The sequence below is a fragment of the Panulirus ornatus genome, chromosome 3 (assembly GCF_036320965.1).
Source record: "Panulirus ornatus isolate Po-2019 chromosome 3, ASM3632096v1, whole genome shotgun sequence".
NCBI classification, from domain to species: Eukaryota; Metazoa; Arthropoda; class Malacostraca; order Decapoda; family Palinuridae; genus Panulirus; species Panulirus ornatus.
This window is the reverse complement of record NC_092226.1, coordinates 2,770,896-2,795,885: the sequence shown is the minus strand read 5'-3', so window position 1 is coordinate 2,795,885 and position 24,990 is coordinate 2,770,896. Positions and strand designations below refer to the sequence as shown.

General features: G+C 42.1%; 1 protein-coding gene across 2 annotated transcripts in view; it reads right to left on the bottom strand.

Moving 5' to 3' along the window:
• LOC139760017 (mediator of RNA polymerase II transcription subunit 12-like protein) overlaps window positions 1-24,990 on the bottom strand; it is a 456,094-nt gene that overhangs the window by 55,897 nt on the left and 375,207 nt on the right. For both annotated transcript variants that reach the window (XM_071682758.1, XM_071682766.1), the window contains exon 26: window positions 20,746-20,899. In XM_071682758.1, the coding sequence (XP_071538859.1) occupies window positions 20,746-20,899 (154 nt within the window). The remainder of the gene's footprint in view (window positions 1-20,745; window positions 20,900-24,990) is intronic.

Below are 24,990 nucleotides of genomic sequence, written 5' to 3'. Positions count from 1 at the left end.
TGGAAAGGGAGCCGTGGTTTCAGTGCGTTGCACATGACAGCTAGAGACTGAGTGTGAACGAATGTGGCCTTTGTTGTCTTTTCCTTGCACTACCTCGCATGAATGCGGGGGGAGGGGGTGCCATTTCATGTTTGGCAGCAGGAATGGATGAAGGCAGCATGTATGAATATGTACATGTGTATATATGTATATGTCTGTGTATGTATATGTATGTATACAGTGAAATGTATAGGCATGTATATGTGCATGCAAGGGCTTTATGCATATACATGTGTATGTGGGTGGGTCTGGCCATTCTTTAGTCTGTTTCATTGCGCTACCTCTCTTATGTGGGAGACAGCGATAAAGTATAATAATAATAATAATAATAATAATAATAATAATAATAATAATAATAATAATAATAGTAATAATAACAATATTCATTTTTATTTATTTTGCTTTGTAGCTGTCTCCCGCATTTGCGAGGTAGCGCAAGGAAACAGACGAAAGAAATGGCCCAACCCACCCCCATACACATGTATATACATACACGTCCCCACACACAAATATACATACCCATACATCACAATGTACACATATAAATACACACACAGACATATACATATATACACATGCACACAATTCACTGTCTGCCTTTATTCATTCCCATCGCCACCTCGCCACACATGGAATAACATTCCCACCCCCTCATGTGTGCGAGGTAGTGCTAGGAAAAGACAACAAAGGCCCCATTCGTTCACACTGAGTCTCTAGCTGTCATGCAATAATGCCCGAAAGCACAGCTCCCTTTCCACATCCAGGCCCCACACAACTTTCCATGGTTTACCCCAGACGCTTCACATGCCTTGATCTAATCCATTCACGTCGACCCTGGTATACCACATAGATCCAATTCACTCTATTCCTTGCCCTCCTTTCACCCTCCTGAATGTTCAGGCCCCGATCACTCAAAATCTTTTTCACTTCGTCTTTCCACCTCCAATTTGGTCTCCCACTTCTCCTCGTTCCCTCCACCTCCGACACATATATCCTCTTGGTCAATCTTTCCTCACTCATTCTCTCCATGAGCCCAAACCATTTCAAAACACCCTCTTCTGCTCTCTCAACCACGCTCTTCTTATTTCCACACATCTCTCTTACCCTTACATTACTTATTCGATCAAACCACCTCACACCACATATTGTCCTCAAACATCTCATTTCCAGCACATCCACCCTCCTCCGCACAACTCTATCCATAGCCCACGCCTCGCAGCCATACAACATTGATGGAACCACTATTCCTTCAAACATACCCATTTTTGCTTTCCGAGATAATGTTCTCGACTTCCACACATTCTGCAAGGCTCCCTGGATTTTCGCCCCCTCCCCCACCCTATGATTCACTTCTGCTTCCATGGTTCCATCCGCTGCCAGATCCACTCCCATATATCGAAAACACTCTACTTCCTCCAGTTTTTCTCCATTCAAACTTACCTCCCAATTGACTTGACCCTCAACCCTACTGTACCTAATAACCTTGCTCTTATTCACATTTATTCTTAACTTTCTTCTTTCACACACTTTACCAAACTCAGTCACCAGCTTCTGCAGTTTCTCACATGAATCAGCCACCAGCGCTGTATCATCAGCGAACAACAACTCACTCACTTCCCAAGCTCTCTCATCCACAACAGACTGCATACTTGCCCCTCTTTCCAAAACTCTTGCATTCGCCTCCCTAACAACCCCATCCATAAACAAATTAAACTACCATGGAGACATCACACGCCCCTGCCGCAAACCTACATTCACTGAGAACCAATCACTTTCCTCTCTTCTTACATGTACTCATGCCTTACATCCTCGATAAAAACTTTTCACTGCTTCTAACAACTTGCCTCCCACACCATATATTCTTAGTACCTTCCACAGAGCATCTCTATCAACTCTATCATATGCCTTCTCCAGATCCATAAATGCTACATACAAATCCATTTGCTTTTCTAAGTATTTCTCACATACATTCTTCAAAGCAAACACCTGATCCACACATCCTCTACCACTTCTGAAACCACACTGCTCTTCCCCAATCTGATGCTCTGTACATGCCTTCACCCTCTCAATCAATACCCTCCCATATAATTTACGAGGAATACTCAACAAACATATACCTCTGTAATTTGAGCACTCACTCTTATCCCCTTTGCCTTTGTACAATGGCACTATGCACGCATTCCGCCAATCCTCAGGCACCTCACCATGAGTCATCTTTCTTTCAAACTATTCGCCATTTCCCGCGTTAGCGAGGTAGCGTTAAGAACAGAGGACTGGGCCTTTGAGGGAATATCCTCACCTGGCCCCCTTCTCTGTTCCTTCTTTTGGAAAATTAAAAAAAAAAAAAAAGAATAATGAGAGGGGAGGATTTCCAGCCCCCCGCTCCCTCCCCTTTTAGTCGCCTTCTACGACACGCAGGGAACACGTGGGAAGTATTCTTTCTCCCCTATCCCCAGTGATACCATGAGTCATACATACATTAAATAACCATACCAACCAGTCAACAATACAGTCACCCCCTTTTTTAATACATTCCACTGCAATACCATCTAAACCTGCTGCCTTGCCGGCTTTCATCTTCCGCAAAGCTTTTACTACCTCTTCTCTGTTTACCAAATCATTTTCCCTAACCCTCTCACTTTGCACACCACCTCGACCAAAACACCCTATATCTGCCACCCTATCATCAAACACATTCAACAAACCTTCAAAATACTCACTCCATCTCCTTCTCACATCACCACTACTTGTTATCACCTCCCCATTAGTCCCCTTCACTGAAGTTCCCATTTGCTCCCTTGTCTTACGCACTTTATTTACCTCCTTCCAAAACATCTTTTTATTCTCCCTAAAATTTAATGATACTCTCTCACCCCACTCTCTTTTGCCCTCTTTTTCACCTCTTGCACCTTTCTCTTGACCTCCTGTCTCTTTCTTTTATACCTCTCCCACTCATTTGCATTTTTTCCCTGCAAAAATCATCCAAATGCCTCTCTCTTCTCTTTCACTAATAATCTTACTTCTTCATCCCACCACTCATTACCCTTTCTAATCACCCCACCTCCCATGCTTCTCATGCCACAAGCATCTTTTGCACCAGCCATCACTGATTCCCTAAAATACATCCCATTCCTCCCCCACTCCCCTTACCTCCTTTGTTCTCACCTTTTTCCATTCTGTACTCATTCTCTCCTGGTACTTCCTCACACAAGTCTCCTTCCCAAGCTCACTTTCTCTCACCACCCTCTTCTTCCCAACATTCTCTCTTCTTTTATGAAAACCCATACAAATCTTCACATTTGCCTCCACAAGATAATGATCAGACATCCCTCCAGTTGCACCTCTCAGCACATTAACATCCAAAAGTCTCTCTTTCGGGCGCCTGTCAATTAACACGTAATCCAATAACGCTCTCTGGCCATCTCTCCTACTTACATATGTATACTTATGTATATCTCGCTTTTTAAACTAGGTATTCCCAATCACCAGTCCTTTTTCAGCACATAAATCTACAAGCTCTTCACCATTTCCATTTACAACACTGAACACCCCATGTATACCAATTATTCCCTCAACTGCCACATTACTCACCTTTGCATTCAAATCACCCATCACTATAACCTAGTCTTGTGCATCAAAACCACTAACACACTCATTCAGCTGCTCCCAAAACACTTGCCTCTCATGATCTTTTCCTAGGGATAGGGGAGAAAGAATACTTCCCACATATCCCCTACGTGTCATAGAAGGCAACAAAAGGGGAAGGGAGCGGGGGCTGGAAATCCTTCCCTCTCGTTTTAATTTTCCAAAAGAAGAAATAAAGAAAGGGGCCAAGTGAGGATATTCCCTCAAAGGCTCAGTCCTCTGTTCTTAATGCTACCTCGCTAATGCAGGAAATGGCGATAGTATGAAAAAAAAATAAATGCACATATACATACATATACATATACATATACAGACACATATGGACATATACATATTCATACTTGCTTGCCTTCATCCATTTCTGGCAATACCCCATCCCACAAACAACAGCATCACTACCCCCATTTCATCCACCAACCCCAATGGGTGGATGAACAGCTGGGTTGACCATGAACCTGACTGCCGTAATCATGATTCAAACCAATGTGAGCCGGCCTATTCTCTTTCTTCTATATTGCGATTTATTCTGATAATTTTCTAATTCCTTCAATATGTTGTCATCCACAAACTACCATGAGCTTGCTTGTCTCTCTAGATTGTATTAAGTTCTTTCAACCAGCCACAACAGTCCCTATTCCAATCCCTCAATTTTGCTTGTGATGCATTCCTGAATTATCTCCAGTTTACTGCTGATGACATCACAGCAACATTCAGTTTTTTCGCATATCCTGTATACACAGTGACCATTTCCATCAACAGCTTTCTACTTCTAACAGCAAAAGTTCTCAGTATCACACTATCTACCTGTCTCTCTAATATGCTGTTTTTCAAAATGCTCTCAATTCCAGCTTTTCATCTATGTTAATTCCTAGCTCTACTTTTTCACTCAATCACTTTTCTTTTTGGTCTCTTTGAGAGCAATACTTTTAAATTCTTAATAAGTTCATGACTTTAAATTTCTTGTCAATTAATTTAATCAGTTCTCTCCATAACATCTATCTATCTATCTATCTATCTATATCTCTAACTCCTGTTCCCTTCTGGAAATCCCTCAAGGGGGTGGCCATGGCAATAGAGTCTCCATATCTAGTGAACTCCAGTGCTGCTATTTAGCCTTTAGTAAAGCCTCACCCTTAACAGGCCACTGACAGAGAGCAATTCTAAGGTGTGTTAGCAGATGCTTCCACCTAACATTCCTACTGACTATTGCTACCTAATGCTCCTGCCTAATATTCCTACTTACTACTTCTCCCTAAAGTTTTTACCTCAGGCTCCTACTTAAATGTTCCTACCTACTACTTCTATCTACTGCTCCTACCATGTAGCATTTCCTCTGTCATCCAGTCTTATCATTTCATTAAGTCTGGTCTCAAAGCTGAACACTTTCCTATATTCTGTTTTACCTCTTTGTAAGCAACTGATATCAGCTGTATCCTATCTTTTTGTGGCACACCTTGTAGGACTTTTTTTTTTATATTCAATTTATTTTGCTTTGTCGCTGTCTCCCGTGTTAGCGAACTAGCACAAGGAAACAGATGAAAGAATGGCCCAACCCACCCACATACACATGTATATACATACACGTCCACACACGCAAATATACATACCTATACATCTCAATGTACACATATATATACACAGACAGACATATAAATATATACACATGTACATAATTCATACTGTCTGCCTTTATCTATTCCCATCGCCACCTCACCACACATGAAATAACAACCCCCTTCTCCCTCATGTTTGTGAGGTAGCACTAGGAAAAGACAACAAAGGCCCCATTCGTTCACACTCAGTCTCTACCTGTCATGTAATAATGCACCAAACCCACAGCTCCCTTTCCACATCCAGGCCCCACAGTACTTTCCATGGTTTACCCCAGACGCTTCACATGCCCTGATTCAATCCATTGACAGCACGTCGACCCTGGTATACCACATCATTCCAATTAACTCTATTCCTTGCATGCCTTTCACCCTCCTGCATGTTCAGGCCCCAATCACTCAAAATCTTTTTCACTCAATCTTTCCACCTCCAATTTGGTCTCCCAATTCTCCTCGTTCCCTCCACCTCTGACACATATATCCTCTTGGTCAATCTTACCTCACTCATTCTCTCCATGTGACCAAACCATTTCAAAACACCCTCTTCTGCTCTCTCAACCACGCTCTTTTTATTTCCACACATCTTTCTTACCCTTACATTACTTACTCGATCAAACCACCTCACACCACATATTACCCTCAAACATCTCATTTCCAGCACATCCACCCTCCTGCGCACAACTCAATCGATAGCCCATGCCTCGCAACCATACAACATTGTTGGAACCACTATTCCTTCAAACATACCCATTTTTGCTTTCCGAGATAATGTTCTCGACTTCCACACAATCTTCAACGCTCCCAGAATTTTCACCCCCTCCCCCACCCTATGATTCACTTCCACTTCCATGGTTCCATCTGCTGCCAGATCCACTCCCAGATATCTAAAACACTTTACTTCCTCCAGTTTTTCTCCATTCAAACTTATCTCCCAAATGACTTGACCCTCAACCCTACTGTACCTAATAACCTTGCTTTTATTCACATTTACTCTTAACTTTCTTCTTTCACACACTTTACCAAACTCAGTCTCCAGCTTCTGCAGTTTCTCACATGAATCAGCCACCAGCGCTGTATCATCAGCGAACAACAACTCACTCACTTCCCAAGCTCTCTCATCCACAACAGACTGCATACTTGCCCTCTTTCCAAAACTCTTGCATTCACCTCCCTAACAACCCCATCCATAAACAAATCAAACAACCATGGAGACATCACACACCCCTGCTGCAAACCTATATTCACTGAGAACCAATCACTTTCCTCTCTTCCTACACGTACACATGCCTTACATCCTCGATAAAAACTTTTCACTGCTTCTAACAACCTGCCTCCCACACCATATATTCTTTATACCTTCCAAAGAGAATCTCTATCAACTCTATCATATGCCTTCTCCAGATCCATAAATGCTACATACAAATCCATTTGCTTTTCTAAGTATTTCTCACATACATTCTTCAAAGCAAACACCTGATCCACACATCTCTACCACTTCTGAAACCACACTGCTCTTCCCCAATCTGATGCTCTGTACATGCCTTCACCCTCTCAATCAATACCCTCCCATATAATTTACCAGGAATACTCAACAAACTTATACCTCTGTAATTTGAGCACTCACTCTTATCCCCTTTGCCTTTGTACAATGGCACTATGCAAGCATTCCGCCAATCCTCAGGCACCTCACCATGAATCATACATACATTAAATAACCTTACCAACCAGTCAACAATACAGTCACCCCCTTTTTTAATAAATTCCACTGCAATACCATCCAAACCTGCTGCCTTGCCGGCTTTCATCTTCCGCAAAGCTTTTACTACCTGTTCTCTGTTTACCAAATCATTTTCCCTAACCCTCTCACTTTGCACACCACCTTGACCAAAACACCCTATATCTGCCACTCTATCATCAAACACATTCAACAAACATTCAAAATACTCACTCCATCTCCTTCTCATCACCACTACTTGTTATCACCTCCCCATTAGCCCCCTTCACTGAAGTTCCCATTTGCTCCCTTGTCTTATGCACTTTATTTACCTCCATCCAAAACATCTTTTTATTCTCCCTAAAATTTAATGATACTCTCTCACCCCAACTCTCATTTGCCCTCTTTTTCACCTCTTGCACCTTTCTCTTGACCTCCTGCCTCTTTCTTTTATACATCTCCCACTCATCTGAATTTTTTCCCTGCAAAAATTGTCCAAATGCCTCTCTATTCTCTTTCACTTATAATCTTACTTCTTCATCCCACCACTCACTACCCTTTCTAATCAACCCACCTCCCACACTTCTCATGCCACAAGCATCTTTTGCGCAAGCCATCACTACTTCCCTAAATACATCCCATTCCTCCCCAACTCCCCTTACCTCCTTTGTTCTCACCTTTTTCCATTCTGTACTCAGTCTCTCCTGGTACTTCCTCACACAAGTCTCCTTCCCAAGCTCACTCCCACTCTCTTCACCCCAACATTCTCTCTTCTTTTCTGAAAACCTCTACAAATCTTCACCTTCACCTCCACAAGATAATGATCAGACATCCCTCCAGTTGCACCTCTCAGCACATTAACATCCAAAAGTCTCTCTTTCGCGCGCCTATCAACACGTAATCCAATAACGCTCTCTGGGAAGGAGTAGCGCTACTCCTGAAACAGGAGTTGTGGGAGTATGTGATAGAGTGTAAGAAAGTAAACTCTTGATTGATATGGGTAAAACTGAAAGTTGATGGAGAGAGAAGGGTGATTATTGGTGCATATGCACCTGGGCATGAGAAGAAAGATCATGAGAGGCAAGTGTTTTGGGAGCAGCTGAATGAGTGTGTTAGTGGTTTTGAAGCACAAGATCAGGTTATAATGAGGGATGATATGAATGCAAAGGTGAGTAATGTGGCAGTTGAGGGAATAATTGGTATACATGGGGTGTTCAGTGTTGTAAATGGAAATGGTGAAGAGCTTGTAGATTTATGTGCTGAAAAAAGACTGGTGATTGGGAATACCTGGTTTAAAAAGCAAGATATACATAAGTATATGTATGTAAGGAGGAGAGACTTTTTTTATCAAACATAATTCTCCTTCCATTGCAATACCATCCAAACCTGCTGCCTTGCCGGCTTTCATCTTCCGCAAAGCTTTTACTACCTCTTCTCTGTTTACCAAATCATTTTCCCTAACCCTCGCACTTTGCACACCACCTCGACCAAAACACCCTATATCTGCCACTCTATCATCAAACGCATTCAACAAACCTTCAAAATACTCACTCCATCTCCTTCTCACATCACCACTACTTGTTATTCATTTAAAAAAAGGGGGTGAATGTATTGTTGATTGGTTGGTAAGGTTATTTAATGTATGTATGACTCATGGTGAGGTGCCTGAGGATTGGCGGAATGCGTGCATAGTGCCATTGTACAAAGGCAAAGGGGATAAGAGTGAGTGCTCAAATTACAGAGGTATAAGTTTGTTGAGTATTCCTGGCAAATTATATGGGAGGGTATTGATTGAGAGGGTGAAGGCATGTACAGAGCATCAGATTGGGGAAGAGCAGTGTGGTTTCAGAAGTGGTAGAGGATGTGTGGATCAGGTGTTTGCTTTGAAGAATGTATGTGAGAAATACTTAGAAAAGCAAATGGATTTGTATGTAGCATCTATGGATCTGGAGAAGGCATATGATAGAGTTGATAGAGATGCTCTGTGGAAGGTATTAAGAATATATGGTGTGGGAGGAAAGTTGTTAGAAGCAGTGAAAAGTTTTTATCGAGGATGTAAGGCAAGTGTACGTGTAGGAAGAGAGGAAAGTGATTGGTTCTCAGTGAATGTAGGTTTGCGCCAGGGGTGTGTGATGTCTCCATGGTTGTTTAATTTGTTTATGGATGGGGTTGTTAGGGAGGTGAATGCAAGAGTTTTGGAAAGAGGGGCAAGTATGAAGTCTGTTGGGGATGAGAGAGCTTGGGAAGTGAGTCAGTTGTTGTTCGCTGATGATACAGCGCTGGTGGCTGATTCATGTGAGAAACTGCAGAAGCTGGTGACTGAGTTTGGTAAAGTGTGTGAAAGAAGAAAGTTAAGAGTAAATGTGAATAAGAGCAAGGTTATTAGGTACAGTAGGGTTGAGGGTCAAGTCAATTGGGAGGTGAGTTTGAATGGAGAAAAACTGGAGGAAGTGAAGTGTTTTAGATATCTGGGAGTGGATCTGGCAGCGGATGGAACCATGGAAGCGGAAGTGGATCATAGGGTGGGGGAGGGGGCGAAAATTCTGGGAGCCTTGAAGAATGTGTGGAAGTCGAGAACATTATCTCGGAAAGCAAAAATGGGTATGTTTGAAGGAATAGTGGTTCCAACAATGTTCTATGGTTGCGAGGCGTGGACTATGGATAGAGTTGTGCGCAGGAGGATGGATGTGCTGGAAATGAGATGTTTGAGGACAATGTGTGGTGTGAGAAGGTTTGATCGAGTAAGTAACGTAAGGGTAAGAGAGATGTGTGGAAATAAAAAGAGCGTGGTTGAGAGAGCAGAAGAGGGTGTTTTGAAATGGTTTGGTCACATGGAGAGAATGAGTGAGGAAAGACTGACCAAGAGGATATACGTGTCGGAGGTGGAGGGAATGAGGAGAAGAGGGAGACCAAATTGGAGGTGGAAAGATGGAGTGAAAAAGATTTTGTGTGATCGGGGCCTGAACATGCAGGAGGGTGAAAGGAGGGCAAGGAATAGAGTGAATTGGAGCGATGTGGTATACCAGGGTTGACGTGCTGTCAGTGGATTGAATCAAGGCATGTGAAGCGTCTGGGGTAAACCATTTAAAGCTGTGTAGGTATGTATATTTGCGTGTGTGGACGTATGTATATACATGTGTATGGGGGTGGGTTGGGCCATTTCTTTCGTCTGTTTCCTTGCGCTACCTCGCAAACGTGGGAGACAGTGACAAAGAAGGGAAAAAAAAAAAAAAAAAAAAAAATTCTTACCGCTATTTTAAAATTCCTGGCCTTGTGTAAGAGGTGAATGAATAGTTTGCTAAATACTTCCTTGTTCATGAATCCCACCACAATTCTAATTCTTGCCAGTGGTCAGCTGGTCTTAACTATTCCCTGAAGGTTGGACTCTGGTAACAGGTTAGGGATGATGTTTATCTATCTATATCTCTGATTCCCCTTTATAGAAAGTTAAAATACAAGGAGAGGAGGGTTTCCAGCCCCCCGCTCCCATCCCCTTCAGTCGCCTTCTACGACACACGAGGAACGCGTGGGAAGTATTCTTTCTCCCCTATCCCCAGGGACCATTCTTTCGTCTGTTTCCTTGCACTACCTCACTAACGCAGGAGACAGCGACAAAGCAAAATAATAAATAAATAAATAAATATCTCTGATTCCTGTTCCAATTGGAACTCCTTCAAGGGGGTGGCCACAGCAACAGTCTCAATAACTATTGAACTCCAGTGCTGCTTCTTAGCCTTTAGTGCCTCACCCTAAACACGTCACTGGCACTTGGCAACTCTGGTGCAGTGTTTGCAGAGGCTCCTACCTAATGTTCCAACAAACTTCTTCTACCTAATGATCCTACCTACTACTTCTATCTAATCTTTCTTTCTACCTAATGCTCCTGCCTAAATGATCCAATGTTCCTATCCACTAATTCTATCTAATGCTCCTACCATTTGGTTAGTGAGAGAGAAAAGAGCAGTGTCTGGACAATAATTACAGGGAAAAAAAAGCAAATAAGAGTTGAGGTGATAGAGTATCAATAAACTTTAGGAAGAATAAAAAGATGTTTTGGAAGGAGATAAAAACATGCATAAGACAAGAGAACAAATGGAAACATCCGTGAAGGGGCAAGGAGGGAAGTAATAACAGGTAGTGATGAAATAAGGAGATGGAGTGAGTATAGTGAAAGTTTGTTGAATGTGTTTGATGATAGAGTGGCAGATGTAGGGTGTTTTGGTTGGGGTAGTGTGCAAAGTGAAAGAGTCAGGGGGAATAGTTTGGCTAACAGAGAGGAGGCAGTGAAAGCTTTGTGGAAGATGAAATCTGGCAAGGCAGCAGGTTTGGATGGTACTGCAGTAGAATTTATTGAGAAAGGGGATGACTGTGTTGTTGATTGGTAGGTAAGGATTTTCCGTGTATGTATGGATCATGGTGAAATGCCTGAGGATAGGCTAAATGCATGCATAGCGCCACTGTACAAAGGCAAAGGGAATAAAGGTGAGTGTTCAAACTATAGAGGCATAAGTTTGTTGAGTATTCCTGGGAAATTGTATAGGAAGGCACTGATTGAGAGGATGCTATGTATAGAGCATCAGATTCAGGAAGAGCAGTGTGGTTTCAGAAGTGGTAGAGGATGTGTGGATCAGGTGTTTGCTTTGAAGAATGTGTGACATAATTAAAAAAACAGATGGATTTGTATGTAGGTAGCATTTATGGATCTGGAAAAGGCATATGATAGGGTTTACAGAGATGCTTTATGGAAGGTCTAAAGAGTATATGGTGTGGGAGGTAAGCTGCAAAAAAGAAGTGAAAAGAGTTTACCATGGATTTAAGGCATGTGTATGAGTAAGAAGAGGAGAGTGATTGATTCTGAGTGAAGGTCGGCCTATGGCAGGGGTGTGTGATGTCCCCTTGGTTGTTGAATCTTTTAATGGACTGCGTGGTTAGGGATATGAATGCAAGAGTTTTGGAGAGAGGGATGAGTATGCAACCTTAAGTGGATAAGAGGGCCTAGGAAGTGAGTCAGTTGTTGCTCACGATGATACAGCTCTGGTGGATGATTTGAGTGAGAAACTGCAGATGTGAGTGACTGAGTTTGGGAAAAAGCGTAAAGGAGAAAGTTGAGAGTAAATGTGAATAAGAGCAAGGTTATCAGGTTCAGTAGGGTTGAGGTACAAGTACATTGGAATGTAGGTTTGAGTGGAGAAAAATTGGAGGAAGTGAAGAGTTTTAGATATCTGGGAGTGGACTTAACAGCAAATGGAACCATGGAAGCGGAAGTGAGTCACAGGGTAGGGGAGGGGGCGATGGTTCTGGGAGTGATGAAGAATATGTAGAAGAAGAGAACATTATCTTGGATAGCAAAAATGGGTATGTTTGAAGGAATAGTAGTTCCAACAATGTAATATGATTGCAAGGCATGGGGTATAGTTACGGTTGTATGGAGGAGGGTGGATATGTTGGAAATGAAATGTTTGAGGACAATATGTGGTGTGATGTGGTCTGATTGAGTAAGTAATGAAAGGGTAAGAGAGATATATGGAAATAAAAGAGTGTGGTTGAGTGAGCAGAAGAAGGTGTGTTGAAATGGTTTGAACACATGGAGAGAATGAGTGTGGAAAGATTGACAAAGAGGATATATGTGCCAGAGGTGGAGGGAAAAAGGAGAAGCGACCTAATTGGAGATGGATGGATGGAGTCAAAAATTATTTGAGCAATTGGGGCCTGAACATACAGGAAGGTGAGAGGCAAGCAAGGAATGCAGTGAATTGGAACAAAGTGGTATGCAGAGGTTGACATGCTGTCAAAGGACTGAACCAGGGTACGTGAAACACCTGAGGTAAACAATGGAAAGGTCTGTGGGAACTCTATGTGAAGAGGGAGCTGTGGTTTCAGTGTCTGAGTATGTATATGTGTATATGTTGATATGTATATGTGTATGGGTGTTTATGTATATATAAATGTGTATGAGAAGATGGGCCATTCATTGTCTGTTTCCTGTCACTACCTCACTGACACAGGAGACGGTGATCAAGTATAATAATAATAATAATAATAATAATAATAATAATAATAATAATAATAATAACTACAGAGGTATAAGTTTGATGAGTATTCCTGGTAAATTATATGGGAGGGTATTGATTGAGAGGGTGAAGGCATGTACAGAGCATCAGATTGGGGAAGAGCAGTGTGGTTTCAGAAGTGGTAGAGGATGTGTGGATCAGGTGTTTGCTTTGAAGAATGTATGTGAGAAATACTTAGAAAAACAAATGGATTTGTAAGTAGCATTTATGGATCTGGAGAAGGCATATGATAGAGTTGATAGAGATGCTCTGTGGAAGGTTTTAAGAATATATGGTGTGGGAGGCAAGTTGTTAGAAGCAGTGAAAAGTTTTTATCGAGGATGTAAGGCATGTGTACATGTAGGAAGAGAGGAAAGTGATTGGTTCTCAGTGAATGTAGGTTTGCGGCAGGGGTGTGTGATGTCTCCATGGTTGTTTAATTTGTTTATGGATGGGGTTGTTAGGGAGGTGAATGCAAGAGTTTTGGAGAGAGGGGCAAGTATGCAGTCTGTTCTGGATGAGAGAGCTTGGGAAGTGAGTCAGTTATTGTTTGCTGATGATACAGCGCTGGTGGCTGATTCATGTAAGAAACTGCAGAAGCTGGTGACTGAGTTTGGTAAAGTGTGTGAAAGAAGAAAGTTAAGAGTAAATGTGAATAAGAGCAAGGTTATTAGGTACAGTAGGGTTGAGGGTCAAGTCAATTGGCAGGTAAGTTTGAATGGAGAAAAACTGGAGGAAGTAAAGTATTTTAGATATCTGGGAGTGGATCTGGCAGTGGATGGAACCATGGAAGTGGAACTGAATCATAGGGTGGGGGAGGGGGTGAAAATTCTGGGAGCCTTGAAGAATGTTTGGAAGTCAAGAACATTATCTCAGAAAGCAAAAATGGGTATGTTTGAAGGAATAGTGGTTCCAACAATGTTGTATGGTTGCGAGGCGTGGGTTATGGATAGAGTTGTGCGGAGGAGGGTGGATGTCTGGAAATGAGATGTTTGAGGATAATATGTGGTGTGAGGTGGTTTGATCGAGTAAGTAATGTAAGGGTAAGAGAGATGTGTGGAAATAAAAAGAGTGTGGTTGAGAGAGCAGAAGAGGGTGTGTTGAAATGGTTTGGTCACATGGAGAGAATGAGTGAGGAAAGATTGACCAAGAGGATATATGTGTCAGAGGTGGAGGGAACGAGGAGAAGTGGGACACAAAACTGGAGGTGGAAAGATGGAGTGAAAAAGATTTTGAGTGATCGGGGTCTGAACATGCAGAAGGCATGCAAGGAATAGAGTGAATTGGAACGATGTGGTATACCAGGGTCGATGTGCTGTCAATGGATTGAACCCGGACATGTGAAGCGTCTGGGGTAAACCAAGGAAAGTTGTGTGGGGCCTGGATGTGGAAAGGGAGCTGTGGTTTCGGTGCATTATTACATGACAGCTAGAGACTAAGTGTGAACGAATGGGGCCTTTGGTGTCTTTTCCTAGGGCTACCTCGCACACATGAGGGGGGAGGGGGTTGTTATTCCATGTGTGGCAAGGTGGCGATGGGAACAAATAAAGGCAGACAGTATGAATTATGTACATGTGTATATATGTATATGTCTGTGTGTGTATATATATGTGTACATTGAGATTTATAGGTATGTATATTTGCGTGTGTGGACGTGTATGTATATACATGTATATGTGGGTGGGTTGGGCTATTCTTTCGTCTGTTTCCTTGCGCTACCTCGCTAATGCGGGAGACAGCGACAAAGCAAAATAAATAAAAAAAATAAAAATAATAATTTTTTTTTTTTCCACTGTCTCCCGCGCTTGCGAGGTAGCGCAAGGAAACAAACGAAAGAAATGTCCCAACCCACCCCCATACACATGTATATATATACGTCCACACACGCAAATATACATTCCTACACAGCTTTCCATGGTTTACCCCAGACGCTTCACATGCCCTGATTCAATCCACTGACAGCACGTCAACCCCGGTATACCAGATCGATCCAATTCACTCTATTCCTTGCCCTCCTTTCACCCTCCTGCATGTTCAGGCCCCGATCACACAAAATCTTTTTCACTCCATCTTTCCACCTCCAATTTGGTCTCCCACTTCCCCTCGTTCCCTCCACCTCCGACACATATATCCTCTTGGTCAATCTTTCCTCACTCATTCTCTCCGTGTGCCCAAACCATTTCAAAACACCCTCTTCTGCTCTCTCAACCACGCTCTTTTTATTTCCACACATCTCTCTTACCCTTACGTTACTTACTCGATCAAACCACCTCACACCACACATTGTCCTCAAACATCTCATTTCCAGCACATCCATCCTCCTGCGCACAACTCTATCCATAGCCCACGCCTCGCAACCATACAACATTGTTGGAAACACTATTCCTTCAAACATACCCATTTTTGCTTTCCAAGATAATGTTCTCGACTTCCACACATTCTTCAAGGCTCCCAGGATTTTCGCCCCCTCTCCCACCCTATGATCCACTTCCGCTTCCATGGTTCAATCCGCTGCCAGATACACTCCCAGATATCTAAAACACTTTACTTCTTCCAGTTTTGCTCCATTCAAACTTACCTCCCAATTGACTTGACCCTCAACCCTACTGTACCTAATAACCTTGCTCTTATTCACATTTACTCTTAACTTTCTTCTTTCACACACTTAACCAAACTCAGTCACCAGCTTCTGCAGTTTCTCACATGAATCATCCACCAGCGCTGTATCATCAGCAAACAATAACTGACTCACTTCCCAAGCTCTCTCAACAACAACAGACTTCATACTTGTCCCTCTTTCCAAAACTCTTGCATTCACCTCCCTAACAACCCCATCCATAAACAAATTAAACAACCATGGAGACATCACACACCCCTGCCGCAAACCTACATTCACTGAGAACCAATCACTTTCCTCTCTTCCTACACGTACACATGCCTTACATCCTCGATAAAAACTTTTCACTGCTTCTAACAACTTTCCTCCCACACCATATATTCTTAATACCTTCCACAGAGCATCTCTATCAACTCTATCATATGCCTTCTCCACATCCATAAATGCTACATACAAATCCATTTGCTTTTCTAAGTATTTCTCACATACATTCTTCAAAGCAAACACCTGATCCACACATCCTCTACCACTTCTGAAACCACACTGCTCTTCCCCAATCTGATGCTCTGTACATGCCTTCACCCTCTCAATCAATACCGTCCCATATGATTTACCAGGAATACTCAACAAACTTATACCTCTGTAATTTGAGCACTCACTCTTATCCCCTTTGCCTTTGTACAATGGCACTATGCACGCATTCCGCCAATCCTCAGGCACCTCACCATGAGTCATACATACATTAAATAACCTTACCAACCAGTCAATAATACAGTCACCCCCTTTTTTAATAAATTCCACTGCAATACCATCCAAACCTGTTGCCTTGCTGGCTTTCATCTTCCGCAAAGCTTTTACTACCTCTTCTCTGTTTACCAAATCATTTTCCCTAACCCTCTCACTTTGCACACCACCTCGACCAAAACACCCTATATCTGCAACTCTATCATCAAACACATTCAACAAACCTTCAAAATACTCACTCCATCTCCTTCTCACATCACCACTACTTGTTATCACCTCCCCATTTGCACCCTTCACTGAAGTTCCATTTTTGCTCCCTTGTCTTACACACTTTATTTACCTCCTTCCAGAACATCTTTTTATTCTCCCTAAAATTTAATGATACTCTTTCACCCCAACTCTCATTTGCCCTCTTTTTCACCTCTTGCACCTTTCTCTTGACCTCCTGTCTCTTTCTTTTATACATCTCCCACTCAATTGCATTTTTTCCCTGCAAAAATCGTCCAAATGCCTCTCTCTTCTCTTTCACTAATGCTCTTACTTCTTCATCGCACCACTCACTACCCTTTCTAATCAACTCACCTTCCACTCTTCTCATGCCACAGGCATCTTTTGCGCAATCCATCACTGACTCCCTAAATACATTCCATTCCTCCCCAACTCCCCTTACTTCCATTGTTCTCACCTTTTTCCATTCTGTACTCTGTCTCTCCTGATACTTCCTCACGCAAGTCTCCTTCCCAAGCTCACTTACTCTCACCACCCTCTTCACCCCAACATTCACTCTTATTTTATGAAAACCCATACAAATCTTCACCTTAGCCTCCACAAGATAATGATCAGACATCCTTCCAGTTGCACCTCTCAGCACATTAACATCCAAAAGTCTCTCTTTTGCGTGCCTGTCAATTAACACGTAATCCAATGACGCTCTCTGGCCATCTCTCCTACTTACATACATATACTTATGTATATCTCGCTTTTTAAACCAGGTATTCCCAATCACCAGTCCTTTTTCAGCACATAAATCTACAAGCTCTTCACCATTTCCATTTACAACACTGAACACCCCATGTACACCAATTATTCCCTCAACTGCCACATTACTCACCTTTGCATTCAAATCACCCATCACTATAACCCGGTCTTGTGCATCAAAACCACTAACACACTCATTCTGCTGCTCCCAAAACACTTGCCTCTAATGATCTTTCTTCTCATGCCCAGGTGCATATGCACCAATAATCACCCATCTCTCTCCATCAACTTTCAGTTTTACCCATATTAATCGAGAATTTACTTTCTTACATTCTATCACATACTCCCACAACTCCTGTTTCAGGAGTAGTGCTACTCCTTCCCTTGCTCTTGTCCTCTCACTAACCCCTGACTCTACTCCCAAGACATTCCCAAACGACTCTTCCCCTTTACCCTTGAGCTTCGTTTCACTCAGAGCCAAAACATTCAAGTTCCTTTCCTGAAACCTACTACCTATCTCTCCTTTTTTCACATCTTGGTTACATTCACACACATTTAGACACCCCAGTCTGAGCCTTCGAGGAGGATGAGCACTCCCCGCGTGACTCCTTCTTCTGTTTCCCATTTTTTAGAAAGTTAAAAAAATACAAGGAGGGGAGGATTTCTGGCCCCCCGCTCCCGTCCCCTCTAGTCGCCTTCTACGACACGTGAGGAATGCGTGGGAAGTATTCTTTCACCCCTATCCCAGGGATAATATATATATATATTTTTTTTTTGCTTTGTCGCTGTCTCCCGCGTTTGCAAGGTAGCGCAAGGAAACAGACGAAAGAAATGGCCCAACCCACCCCCATACACATGTATATACATACGTCCACACACGCAAATATACATACCTACACAGCTTTCAATGGTTTACCCCAGACGCTTCACATGCCTTGATTCAATCCACTGACAGCACGTCAACCCCGGTATACCACATCGCTCCAATTCACTCTATTCCTTGCCCTCCTTTCACCCTCCTGCATGTTCAGCCCCCGATCACTCAAAATCTTTTTCACTCCATCTTTCCACCTCCAATTTGGTCTCCCTCTTCTCCTCGTTCCCTCCACCTCCAACACATATATCCTCTTGGTCAATCTTTCCTCACTCATTCTCTCCATGTGCCCAAACCACTTCAAAACACCCTCTTCTGCTCTCTCAACCACGCTCTTTTTATTTCCACACATCTCTCTTACCCTTACGTTACTCACTCGATCAAACCACCTCACACCACACATTGTCCTCAAACATCTCATTTCCAGCACATCCATCCTCCTGCGCACAACTCTATCCATAGCCCACGCCTCGCAACCATACAACATTGTTGGAACCACTATTCCTTCAAACATACCCATTTTTGCTTTCCGAGATAATGTTCTCGACTTCCACACATTCTTCAAGGCCCCCAGAATTTTCGCCCCCTCCCCCACCCTATGATCCACTTCCGCTTCCATGGTTCCATCCGCTGCCAGATCCACTCCCAGATATCTAAAACACTTCACTTCCTCCAGTTTTTCTCCATTCAAACTCACCTCCCAATTGACTTGACCCTCAACCCTACTGTACCTAATAACCTTGCTCTTATTCACATTTACTCTTAACTTTCTTCTTCCACACACTTTACCAAACTCAGTCACCAGCTTCTGCAGTTTCTCACATGAATCAGCCACCAGCGCTGTATCATCAGCGAACAACAACTGACTCACTTCCCAAGCTCTCTCATCCCCAACAGACTTCATACTTGCCCCTCTTTCCAAAACCCTTGCATTTACCTCCCTAACAACCCCATCCATAAACAAATTAAACAACCATGGAGACATCACACACCCCTGCCGCAAACCTACATTCACTGAGAACCAATCACTTTCCTCTCTTCCTACACGTACACATGCCTTACATCCTCGATAAAAACTTTTCACTGCTTCTAACAACTTTCCTCCCACACCATATAATAATAATAATAATAATAATAATAATAATAATAATAATAATAATAACAATAATAATAATAATGATAAAACAAAATCATTCATCATACTTGATTGCCATTTTCTACGTCAGCAAGGTATTGCCAGTAAACAGATGAAGAAAAACCCATACACTCATATATACATATATGCACATACATATACATATACATACATAAACATATCAACATATATACATACACATACAAAGACATATACATATATGCACATGTGCATATCCATACTTGCCTTCATCCATTCTCCACATCGCCAAGCCACCCACGGCATCAGCAAGGTAATGCTAGGAAAACAGACAAAAAAGGCTTCATTCATTCACACTAAGTATCTAGCTGCCATGTGTAATGCACCAAAACCACAGCTTAGGACCTGATATTTATGCAGTACTTTCTTTAGCAAAGGCAAGCCAGGAGTGGAAAACAGCACAAAATACTTCTTTACAGCTTTTCTAACAAGTTTCTTATTTCATGTTAAGGTTTGTGATTGTTCTATCTTTACATACTATGATGAACTATTCACTGTGTGTGTGGTGAGGGGAAATAGACTAGAATATGCAAGGTAAATACTGGTAATCCAGTGCTAATACTGAGCACACCCAAAACTTACAGCATTGCACAGTTGTCAAGCAGATGGCTTGCCCTAAAATCAAACTGAGAAGAAAGAAAAACAAAAACAAAACAAAACAGGAGCACATTAATAATGATAGAATACTTTTATCAATTTTTTTGGCCACATGAATTCATGAGTTTTCTGAGTTCTGAAACTTGCAAGTCTTTACTGAGTAAGCAAGCAATATGCTTCTTAATCAGAAAATTCATGAACTAGTGTAGTCAGATGAAGATGAAAATCTTCAATAACTGATTCAAAAATGAGTTTGCCTTCTTAGAATTTCCTAATCTATTCTTGTGATTTGGTTAATCTAAGGTTATTGCCTATGCGACAGATATGCAGTACATATCTGGCAATCTATAATTTTTAAATAGTGATTATAAATTTAAAAACAAGGTAGAAATAAAAATTCTAAGTATATTCAGAGTCTGACACACATGAAGTAAATTCAAGAAGTGGATTAACAATGATCAAAGCTTCCAAATTGAAAAACAAATAAAGTATACCACAACCCATTTTCAATGGCATGATATTGTTGTTACGTATGTAATACCTAATCTTCCTCTGATTCTTTCCAATCATCAATGATTTCAGTTGTGTGTACTACCAATATAGTCTCACAGACGTTTACATATTAAAGAATCCTTCTACTCACAAAAATTTTGATGCAAATGATATATATTTCATTTTTTTTTTTACAAAGCCAGGTTCCTACCTGTCTTGGAGTGATAGCACTGTCTAGAAGGTTCTGAGCACTGCAAAGTTCCTCAGGAATTTTTAAACACCGCTCTCTTACCCACTCCTGAGAGCAGATTTGTCTTAAAGCATAACGAGCAAAGTCTGCTAGGCTTGCTTTGTCAGCATCTTTCCTGTAATGAATAAACAGAGATCCAGTTGCTTTGTCAGCATATTTCCTGTAATGAATAAATAGAGATCCATAGTTTCACACAACTGCCCATATCATCTAATTCATAATGTTCTCCTGTTTTTTAATCATATTTTCTATATCATTATACCTCATTGCTGTTTCCAATGTAAGCAAGGTAGTGCCAGGAAACAGGAAAAGAAAGACTCATTCACTTACATACATATATACACATTTATATTTATTTATTATACTTTGTCGCACTAGCGAGGTAGCACAAGGAAACAGACGAAAGAATGGCCCAACCCACCCACATACACAGGTATATACATACCCATCCACACAAGCACATATACATACCTATGCATCTCAACGTATACATATATATATACACAAACAGTCATATACATATATACACATGTACATAATTCATACCATCTGCCTTTATTCATTCCTGTTGCCACCCCGCCACAATCGAAATAACAACCCCTTCCCCCGCATGTGTGTGAGGTAGCGCTAGGAAAAGACAACAAAGGCCACATTCATTCATACTCAGTCTCTAGCTGTCATGTATAATGCACCGAAACCACAGCTCCTCTTCTACATCCAGGCCCCACAGAACATTCCATGGTTTACCCCAGACGCTTCACATGCCCTGGTTCAATTCAATGACAGCACATCGACCCTGGTATACCACATCGTTCCAATTCACTCTATTCCTTGCACACCTTTCACCCTTCTGCATGTTCGGGCCCCGATCACTCAAAATCTTTTTCACTCCATCTTTCCACCTCCAATTTGGTCTCCCACTTCTCCTCGTTCCCTCCACCTCTGACACATATATCCTCTTGGTCAATATTTCCTCACTCATTCTTTCCATGTGACAAACCATTTCAAAACACACTCTTCTGCTCTCTCAACCACACTTTTTTTTACCACACATCTCTCTTACCCTTTCATTACTTACTCTATCAAACCACCTCACACCACATACTGTCCTCAAACATCTCATTTCCAGCACATCCACCCTCCTGCGCACAACTCTATCTACAGCCCACGCCTCGCAACCAAATAACATTGTTGGAACCACTATTCCTTCAAACATACCCGTTTTTGTTTTCCGAGATAATGTTCTCGACTTCTACACATTCTTCAACGCTCCCAGAACTTTCATCCCCCTCCCCCACCCTATGATTCACTTCCACTTCCATGCTTCCATCCGCTGCCAAATCCACTCCCAGATATCTAAAACACTTCACTTCCTCCAGTTTTTCTCCATTCAAACTTACCTTCCAATTGACTTGTCCCTCAACCCTACTGTACATAATAACCTTACTCTTATTAACATTTTCTCTCAGCTTTCTTCTTTCACACACTTTACTAAACTCAGTCACCAGCTTCTGCAGTTTCTCATACGAATCAGCCACCACTGCTGTATCATCAGCGAACAACAACTGACTCAATTCCCAAGCTCTCTCATCCACAACAGACTGCATACTTGCCCCTCTTTCCAAAATTCTTGCATTCACCTCCCTAACAACCCCATCCATTAACAAATTAAACAATCATGGAGACATCACACACCCCTGCCACAAACCAACATTCACTAAGAACCAATTACTTTCCTCTCTTCCTACACGTACATATGCCTTACATCCTCGATGAAAGCTTCTAACAACTTGGCTCCCACACCATATATTCTTAATACCTTCCACAGAGCATCTCTATCAACTCTATCATATGCCTTCTCCACATCCATAAATGCTACATACAAATCCATTTGCTTTTCTAAGTATTTCTCACATACATTCTTCAAAGCAAATACCTGATCCACACACCCTCTACCACTTCTGAAACCACACTGCTCTTCCCCAATCTGATGCTCTGTACATGCCTTCACCCTCTCAATCAATACCCTCCCATATAATTTACCAAGAATACTCAACAAACTTATACCTCTGTAATCTGAGCACTCACTCTTATCCCCTTTGCCTTTGTAAAATGGCACTATGCACGCATTCCGCCAATCCTCAGGCACCTCACCATGAGTCATACATACATTAAATAACCTTACCAACCAGTCAACAATACAATCACCTCCTTTTTTAATATATTCCACTGCAATACCATCCAAACCTGCTGCCTTGCCAGCTTTCATCTTCCGCAAAGCTTTTACTACCTCTTCTCTGTTTACCAAATCATTTTCCCTAACCCTCTCACTTTGCACACCACCTCGACCAAAACACCCTATATCTGCCACTCTATCATCAAACACATTCAACAAACCTTCAAAATACTCACTCCATCTCCTTCTCACATCACCACTACTTGTTATCACCTCCCCATTTGCACCCTTCACAGAAGTTCCATTTTTGCTCCCTTGTCTTACGCACTTTATTTACCTCCTCACAGAACATCTTTTTATTCTCCCTAAGATTTAATGATACTCTCTCACCCCAACTCTCATCTGCCCTCTTTTTCACCTCTTGCACCTTTATCTTGACCTCCTATCTCTTTCTTTTATACATCTCCGACTCAATTGCATTTTTTCCCTGCAAAAATCGTCCAAATGCCTCTCTCTTCTCTTTCATTAATAATCTTACTTCTTCATCCCACCACTCACTACCCTTTCCAATCAACCCACCTCCCACTCTTCTCATGCCACAAGCATCTTTTGCGCAATCCATCACTGATTCCCTAAATACATCCCATTCCTCCCCCACTCCCCTTACTTCCAGTGTTCTCTCCTTTTTCCATTCTGTACTCAGTCTATCCTGGTACTTCCTCACACAAGTCTCCTTCCCAAGCTCACTTACTCTCACCACCCTCTTCACCCCAACATTCACTCTTCTTTTCTGAAAACCCATACAAATCTTCACCTTAGCCTCCACAAGATAATGATCAGACAACCCTCCAGTTGCACCTCTCACCACATCAACATCCAAAAGTCTCTCTTACGCGCACCTGTCAATTAACACGTAATCCAATAACGCTCTCTGGCTATCTCTCCTACTTACATACATATACTTATGTATATCTCGCTTTTTAAACCAGGTATTCCCAATAACCAGTCCTTTTTCAGCACATAAATCTACAATTGGGAGGTAAGTTTGAATGGAGCAAAACTGGAGGAAGTAAAGTGTTTTAGATATCTGGGAGTGGATCTGGCAGCAGATGGAACCATGGAAGCGGAAGTGGATCATAGGGTGGGGGAGGTGGCAAAAATCCTGGGAGCCTTGAAGATTGTGTGGAAGTCGAGAACATCATCTCGGAAAGCAAAAATGGGTATGTTTGAAGGAATAGTGGTTCCAACAATGTTGTATGGTTGCGAGGCGTGGGCTATGGATAGAGTTGTGCGCAGGAGGATGGATGTGCTGGAAATGAGATGTTTGAGGACAATGTGTGGTGTGAGGTGGTTTGATCGAGTAAGTAACGTAAGGGTAAGAGAGATGTGTGGAAATAAAAAGAGCGTGGTTGAGAGAGCAGAAGAGGGTGTTTTGAAATGGTTTGGGCACATGGAGAGAATGAGTGAGGAAAGATTGACCAAGAGGATATATGTGTCGGAGGTGGAGAGAATGAGGAGAAGTGGGAGACCAAATCGGAGGTGGAAAGATGGAGTGAAAAAGATTTTGTGTGATCAGGGCCTGAACATGCAGGAGGGTGAAAGGAGGGCAAGGAATAGAGTGAATTGGATCGATGTGGTATACCGGGGTTGACGTGTTGTCAGTGGATAGAATCCGGGCATGTGAAGCGTCTGGAGTAAACCATGGAAATCTGTGTAGGTATGTATATTTGCGTGTGTGGACGTATGTATATACATGTGTATGGGGGTGGGTTGAGCCATTTCTTTCGTCTGTTTCCTTGCGCTACCTCGCAAACGCGGGAGACAGCGACAAAGCAAAAAAAAAAATATATATATATATATATATGGAACCATGGAAGCGGAAGTGGATCATAGGGTGGGGGAGGGGGCGAAAATCCTGGGAGCCTTGAAGAATGTGTGGAAGTCGAGAACATCATCTCAGAGAGCAAAAATGGGTATGTTTGAAGGAATAGTGGTTCCAACAATGTTGTATGGTTGCGAGGCGTGGGCTA